General features: G+C 38.0%; 1 protein-coding gene across 2 annotated transcripts in view; it reads right to left on the bottom strand.

Moving 5' to 3' along the window:
* ZFPM2 (zinc finger protein, FOG family member 2) overlaps positions 1–8,568 on the bottom strand; it is a 468,869-nt gene that overhangs the window by 161,715 nt on the left and 298,586 nt on the right. For both annotated transcript variants that reach the window (XM_019467882.2, XM_053896114.1), the window contains one exon: positions 2,373–2,484. In XM_019467882.2, coding sequence (XP_019323427.1) covers positions 2,373–2,484 — 112 coding nt within the window. The remainder of the gene's footprint in view (positions 1–2,372; positions 2,485–8,568) is intronic.

Raw genomic sequence — 8,568 nt, 5'->3', positions numbered from 1 at the left:
GAACAATATCAAATTACCTTTTGCAGGTTAAGAACCATTAAATAGCAGTGATTCTTATGGTTCATCATTCGAGTATATGAAATTCCTGTGACCGTTTCTGGCAACTACACATCCTTTGTTTATCTGGTCAACAAATCAATATTTATTGAGTACTTTTTTTTTTCTTTATAGCAGCATACCATACCAAGGATAGGAAGGTGACTAAGACAGTTCTTGCCCTCGGTAATTACAGAGTAGACTGGAAAGCAAGGCAATAATCCCTGTTTACTTTTTTCTTTTACTAAAAGTTAATGGCTAACTTCTTACTTTTTTTTCCCCGAATTTTTAACTTTGTTACTCTTTTCTTGAACCCATATGATAATGATCATAAAACAAGGTGATGGAGGGGCGCCTGGGTGGCTCGGTCGGTTAAGCGTCCCACTTCGGCTCAGGTCATGATCTCGCGGTCCGTGAGTTCGAGCCCCGTGTCGGGCTCTGTGCTGACTGCTCAGAGCCTGGAGCCTGTTTCCGATTCTGTGTCTCCCTCTCTCTCTGACCCTCCCCCGTTCATGCTCTCTCTCTGTCTCAAAAATAAATATATGTTAAAAAAATAAAAAAAAAAATAAAAAAACAAGGTGATGGAGAAGAATGAGAGAAGCACACATGGCTGGTATGGAAGTACCATGGAGAGGATTCAGGGGTGCTGAGTAATGGTGGCTATTAGTAGCCATGTACGAGGCCAGCAACTAGTTGGGCTCAAGATCTGCTTCATGCGTTAATTAATGAGTAACCTTCCATAAATTGCTCCAAATTACTTACTGCCAACCATAATACAAACATAAACGTGTTCGAGTTAGAGTCCTCCGCTGAACACAGAACTGCAATTTTGTCATATTTCTTATATAGCAAAATAACAAGCATTGCTCCCCGAAGAATGGCTGATTTAAAAATGCAGTGGATCTGGATTATGACAAGAGAACAGCTACTCCCTTGGTTCCTCCATATTATACCACCATCGCGGAGATAAGACATTATACAACAACCATTTATTCCTAGTGATTAAGCCTGCATTCCAAGGTCTCTTTTGTATTTCTGCACTCTGAACGTGGGCACTGGTAAGCTGGTTCACTATACCATTTCCTTCCACTTTGATAGATCATGTTGACATATCCTGGGAAAATCTCACTTCCCTTCTAGTTAAAAGCTCCCACCAGCATACCACAGGTATTTCAGGTTAGAAAATGAGTAGGTTTGGGACCAGCAATTATAGAAGGAAAAGGAATATAATCAGATCCTGGTGTGCAGATTGTTTTTTAAGCTCACAAATTCCCTCTTTCCGGTGTTTCAACTTTCAAAGGCTTATGGTAGTTTAAAGGCAATCCTCTTATAAGTGTACAAATTGTAATGATTATAGGAACAAGTTGTAATTGTTTCTAGCAAGTTTTTAAGAGTCTTTGATGTTATGATTAGTGTTTTATATGTTAATATATTGATAGGGGTGCTTATTTGCTTGTTCCCTTGTACGCTTTTATGGTTTCTAGGTTCACTGTGCAAATAAATCTTTGATCTCAGTAGGTCTATTTGGTTAAAAAAGAAAGCTAAAAGAAATTAAACACGCGAAGCCCAAGGTTTTGCAATATTTACGAAGAAGCACGATTAGGGATTTCTCTGTAAGAGTACAGAGCTGGGGCCCACGACCTGAAGGTGGAGAAAAGTGTCCCAAATGACACCATACACGAACAGGGGACTGCGCTGGGGAATGCCATCCCAGAACTTGGGCTCCTTTGTAGCCAGGGTGTATCTATATGACGGCAGTCTGGGCTGATGCCACACTGAGCAAATCAAAGGCAAAGCACTGCAAGCCATCGGCTTCCTCTTTCCCATTTGCCTCCTGCCCTTCAGAAATCACCATGGGGAAGAATTCTCCGTCTTTGCAATGGTTTCATTTTCAGCTATCCCCATCATGAGTGATTTCAAGACAGTGTCTGGAATGCAATGCCTCCTGGAGCATGCACCTTGACACGAATTGCTAAGTTTCAAAGGAATTTGCTTTCTGTAGATAATGTCTAAGAGAGAGGGACCTGGGATTTCATCAAACTGGCTATCAATAAAGCTAACAGCAAGGAAGGCTCCAGTCACACCACTCAAATGCAGGGTTAGGTAAATGTGTGCAGTGCTAAGTAATTAATGGTATAACACTTTCTGTCATGTTTTGTACAGAAAAAGCCCAGTAGGCTTTGCTGACAACACGGGTTAGAGAGATTCAGGAGGGAAAAAGAAGAGAGGGGATCAAATGTCACTTTGCATTCTCATTCCCCGCTCACTGGGTGCTGTTGTGCAACGCTCAGGTTCCAAAACTCGCAAAGAGAGAGGGAAATGATTCCTGCATTTACCTTTGCTGTACACAATGCAGTTGTTTTTGTTGTCTTCTACTCCTTGCCAAGTCACATCCAGTAGCCACTTGGGACCAGCAGTCAGCACCATTGGGACCTGAGCCTTTGTCTTCTGTAGAAAGAATGATAACAAACAGATGCCATTTGCTTTTGTTGATTAAAAACTTGAATAATAACTGTACTAATCATTTTATTTTTACAAACAACTAAATCTCCCAAACCATAATCCACGTCCTTATTCCCCTGTCTCATAATATCTTTTTAAGATGACAGAAGCTGTAAGGCTTTACTGCTTTCACTAATCTGAATGGTAGAATTATTATCAAGGATTTTTTTTTCCCTAAATGATACTGGATCAGATCTCCAAGATTAGACAGATCTCTTGCGGCTCTGAATTATAAAGAGAATGCAGATGACTTTCATTGCAAAGAGCAGAGTGTTTAGAAGTGAACTTTAGACACATTGTACTTTACTATCAACAGGATCTCACTATTTCCTGAAACAGACAGGAAAGAATTTAAAGAATCAGGATCCATTTCAAAGCTCTACCCTGAGCAACATTTTTATTAGAGTCGGAATTTATTTCAAATGAATAATGAAATCTACCTAACCTCCTTTGCTAAGTGTGGATATGCAGTCTGACTGTAACTGAAATAATAATAATGCTAATGATTCACCATACATTGTCTCCAGAAAGAGTATAAAAGAGGAATCGTGAATAAATTCAGATGCAGAGCAACTAAAGCATGACATACCTCGCTCTGGGAAGCACAGAGGCAGGGAGACACTCGCCCTAGTTCGAACAAAATGTTTCCGGTTGTACATTTTCAACATAAGGCTCAAAAGGTTTATCAATTTAGGCTGTTTGGAACGCGAATTATTTGCCTTTAATTACATTAAACATGGCAGGAAATGAACTGAGGAGGAAACAAGTGAGCCTTAGCAAGACTGTTGTTTCCCGATGAGTCACAGTGAACTAGCAGTCAGACTTTTATCATCCACCAGACCATGTCTGTATATCAAATATCACAAAACCCAGAGTACAATGCAAGGGTCTCAAGGTAATGTTTGAACTGAATCTTCACCTAGATATGATCCTGCCACAGAGATCATGGCTCATTCTGGGACTTTGCTGCAAATTTCCCAAATTGGCATTAATAAATATTCACTTGTGGAGTTCCGTGTAATCTGGTCATTTCAAATCCCTCAGGAATCTGGAAAACCCATTTCCCCCACTAAATAACAACAATGATTGCGCCTGAGACACAGATCTGTTGTTAGCTGCAAACCCATATTGACGACTAGGCATAAGATGAATGTTAACCCATTCTTTAAAGTATCAATTATATTATAAGAGGTAAAACTACTGTAAAATATACTGTTTAATGAAAAAAAAAACAACCATCATGGATAAATTTTTTTAAAAGTCTGAAAAAAATATTTCAAATTTAAGAGATGGTAAGCCAGATCAATTGTAAGAAATGCTAGCACACTGATTTTTCGTATTCGTTCTTTGATTCAATTTTAAATTGTTCGCTTTTCAACCACACATCGTAATTGTTCACTTTTCAACTATACATCTTAATATTTGGTAAGTACAACCATTAAAAACGTTTATCTGGTGCTCTACACATTCCGAGAAACTTCTCTAGTAACAAACTATAGAAATTATCCCTGAAAATATAGTCTGTAGGAAAGAAGAATACAGGAAAGAAGAATACAGTCTAAGGGCCTGTAGAAAAGAAGCAATTTTATACTATTTTTTTTTAACAATACAGGCAAAGATGTTAGCAAGTTATCTTTACGGTTATCAGTCTGAGTGACCATTTTTATTTACTTCCATTTGAAAACACAATTGAGGGCAAGTAAGCTTCTTCAATCTGAAATGATAATGACCCATATCCAATTAATATTAGGTCTTAATTATGCATATGTCAGCTCCCTTTACTACCAGAGAAACAGGTAAACCCACAGATCAGGCTCAGCAGGTCTCCAGGCAAAAAGCAGAACGAGTCACAAGAGAGAGTCCACCATTTCGGTAGACAGTTATTATGTAGGAGATTTCGCGAACTTATTTGTAACACTTGTTCTTTTCTGGTTTTAAATAACAGATTTCAACAACAGGCACCTCCCCCATTTCTACTGTATTCTTATTTTATGGGAAAGTCATACTTTTTATTTAATCTTTACACTCCACAGTTCTTAAAGCCACATGGATTTCTACACAGTAAATCAGCTTTCACAATTTTCCACAGATAATATGAAAACTAGATATTGATCATTTAAATTCTTTAGGGAATATTTTAGTGTAAAGTAAATCAGTTGATTTGCTGATACTATAATCTTCCATTCATCTTATGAATATACAAACCACCTCTATCCTGGTCCTGTGTTTTTTGGTGCTAGCAATATTAAGGCATCTTTCTTTTTGGTGAAAGATACAGATACCTAAGAAAAAAGTTGAATATAATGCAAACAGTCGCATGATAAGAGCAAAAAGTCATGTGTCAATTGTTTTGGGATTAATGCAGGGCAAGAAAGAAAGTTCTGTCTTGTGGATTCTGGGAAGATATCATAGCGGAGGTGACATTTAGACAGGCTCTTAAAGGATAAATGGGGAAAATTTGCAATTGGTGGTATGCCATGGACAAAGTCTGAGCAGTATATGAGTCGTGAGTACAGGCAATGGTGAGCGGTTCTGGGACACTTTGCTTTTGAGTTCTTACAAAGTCTTTACAGCCATTCTTGATTCGTAGAAAGTACTAGATAAGTATTAGCTATCATCATCGTCACCATCATCATCAATATTTTCATTACTGACAGGTGGGAGAGGAATAACAGCAATGTGTCTGGAAGGGCAGGTTAGAAGCTATTTTGAAAGATGTTTTTTTTTTTTTTTATATCAGGCAAAACCTTTTATGCTTAAATTTCTAAGCAAAGGAAGCCAGTAACGATTGTTTAACCAGGAAGAATAAGGGTACTATTACTTACGCTACTTGTGTGGGTTTTCTGTTAGACACTTAACTTTATTTAGTCTTCATATCCATTCTCAGATAAAAAAGAAAAACCTGCAACTCAAAGATTAATGACTTCTGTTAGGTCAAATGGCTGGTAAAAGGAAAACATCGTATCTATTTCTAGCTGTCTCCAGCTAGACTCCTGGGGTGACCAACCATTTGGGTTTTTCTGAGACTGAAGGGTTCCCCAGGATGTTGGATTTTCAGCCTTTAAACGAGAAATTCCTTGGCAAACTGGGATGATTTATCCCCCCCCCCACTACTACTGTTACAACAATATTAGTCATTTACATCTATTGAACACTAAATGTTGGATACTGTACTTCCGTTCAATTATCTTTTTTGATTTTTAAACTCAAGGGCTTAGGTATTAACTTTTTCCATTTAGTATATAAGCAAATGAAGACTCAAAGGAATTAATCTCATGGTGCAAATAAAACTAGTTAATTAATATCTTTCCTTAATAGTACATTAGGCATCATACCTTTTAAAACTTTGGAAACCTGGGCATAGATAGAATTGGACTTATTAAGAAACTGAATTGAAGGAAAAACAATTTCTTTTACTCTAAATCAATAAAGCCAAAGCAAAAATGTAGCTAAAACTTGCTGAAAGCTCTACCAAAGCTGTGAAGTAAATAATAAGTAGATAAAAAATCTCAAGGGACCAGTTATTACAGTTTTGAGGAGGTAAGTCAATTTCTTTCTGAAGAAGTCAACTTTCGTAGAGATTGACTGACTTCAAAGAAGATTACCAAGTGTGAGAAGGAAGGAGTTAGCCAGGATTATATGAAATCTACACTCCGGCAAAATCCATGAATAGAAAATAACAATAATATCCACATTGATCATTAGGTTCACTTTCCCAGGTCTCTACCATAAGGACTCATACAAGTCTAGAATGTTAAGAACTGAAAGCAACTTCAAAGTTCAGTGAGTTTCATTCCCTAATTTCACAAATGAAGACCGCAAGACCAAGATGTTTATTAGTATCCTACAGAGCACACAGTCGGCACAATATGTTGGGAAAGAGTGTGGATATAAACGTAGTCCCATGCCCTAATTCTCTGGAACCTGTCAATATGTTACCTTACTTGGGCAAAGGGTTTTAAAGAAGTGATGAAGGTGTAGGACTGTGAAATGGTGGAAATATCCTAGATTATCTGGACAGGCCCAGTCTGAACACCTGAGTTCCTGAAGACAGGAGAGGCAACACAGTAGATCAAAGGAACTCGATATGAAAAGGATTCCACCTGCCTTTGCTGCCTTTGAGGATGGCATACTGAGTTTATAAACTAAGGAGCACAGTGGTGTCCAGAAACTGGGATGACTCTGTTTCAGGAAGCAGGAAACAGGGACCTCAGTTTTGCAACCTCAAGGAACTGAATTCTGCCACCAGCTTGAATAGTGGGAAAGGTATTCTCCACTAGAACCTCCAGAATGGAATGCATTCCACCTTGATTTCAGTCTAATGGGATCCATATTGGACCTCTCACCTACAGAACTGATAATAAATTTGTGTTGTTTTAAGCCACTAAATTTGTGGTAATTTGTTTCAGCAGCAATAGAAAACTAACACAAAAGGGATTCATATTTACTGACTTACAGTTTAAAAAAACACTTTAAGCTCCTTATCAAATGTACTCAAAAGGTATAGAACAGCTTCTTAGAATAACATTAAACCTATGTTGTCATTCCACAATTATTAGATATACTAAATGTTCTTGTCTTAAAGTACAAGAAAATACATAGTGGTGACTGTAATAATTTCCACTTCTACAATTAAGTATTTAAAACATTTCATGATTTACTGTTGACCTTATAGTCGAGGCAGAACAGAAAGGACATTACTTTTCTTGGAGTCGGATGACCTAGGTTTGAATCCTACTCTGTGCTATGGGCAGGCTCCACGACTGGGAAATCACTTAAACCTGAATGTCGTGAATTGCAGATTACACATGTGTACAATGGGGACAACGGTTTCTATCTCAAAGACAGTTGTCTAAATCAACCAGCACAGTGTTTAGTACACTGTAGATGCATGTAACACTTCTGCTAAATAGCTACATGAAGAAATAAACTAAAAACGCACAAAAAGCATTTACTGAATCTTTGTTTTTCTCAGGTGCTGGTAATGCCTACAGTTATTAGCATAAAAATCAAGAGAAAAACTCTTTAAACACAGCGGTAGTCATTAGTGCTATTGATAAATTGTTTCCAACTCTCCACTTTCCAGATCTCTTTTAAAGTCAGGCATGGCCATGTGACTTCATGTGACCAATGAAATTGAACAAGAGATGACTCATGTCACTTCCACACAGAAGCTGTAAGAGCCAATGGACTCATCGCCATGCCTTGCTTTGCGGCAGTGATCGTGGGAGCATGCGAGGAGGAAGCCTTGGCAATCACAACGGCCATGTAGTGTGATAAGGAAAGGAACTTTTTTTTTTTTACGTAAAAAGCCATTGTGATATGAGAGTTGCTTGCAACCTCAGCAAAACCTAGCTTATCCTCACTTATGCAAAGCTTTTTTTCATTTTTTCCCCCGTATTCAATAACCCATGGGTTTTTACAGGTTAAAGTTTGCGTTTTAAATCTAGGCAGTCTCTTTCAGTAATAAACCAATTCAAGGTGCATAACAGGAGCCCCGAGTTTCATTTAAACTGGCACGTTTTAAAAAGAAAAGGAAATTTGAGGCTCCACATTGCAAGTTAGAAAAACGTGCACTCGTGGACACCGTTTGAACCCAGAGTTTCATGCTTCGACAGCCTACCACGAGACAAACTTGACAAGGACAAAATGGGTCAAAAGTGTCATTTCTTAGGAATAATTAGAATCATCTAATGTGGATAAAAGAGGTCAAACTAGCATCCACTTCTCACTAACCTTTGGAGTTACTGGACCGACAAAGGAGGTAGCCTTCAATAAATGTTTATACTCAAGCCAAAAGGTTAATGGAGATAAAAGTAGACAGCCCAAAGGTAAAGAACAGAGGATAATTCTAACCCAAGAAACTGGTGACATAATGCTGTCTTAGGGACTCCAAATTTTGCTGGAAATATTTGTTGAAGATTTCCAAAATGAGGCTTAGGAAGAGCTAGAAGTCTTAGGAAAATCTGACCTATGAGAAGAGCCTGACTTTACAGCCTTTTAAAAGAGCTACAAGTGTCACCTGATGGA

This window comes from Panthera pardus, unplaced genomic scaffold (assembly GCF_024362965.1).
Source record: "Panthera pardus isolate Hobbes unplaced genomic scaffold, ASM2436296v1 HiC_scaffold_7, whole genome shotgun sequence".
Taxonomy (NCBI): domain Eukaryota; kingdom Metazoa; phylum Chordata; class Mammalia; order Carnivora; family Felidae; genus Panthera; species Panthera pardus.
Note: the sequence above shows the minus strand (reverse complement) of the source record. Positions and strands in the feature narration are given on the sequence as shown.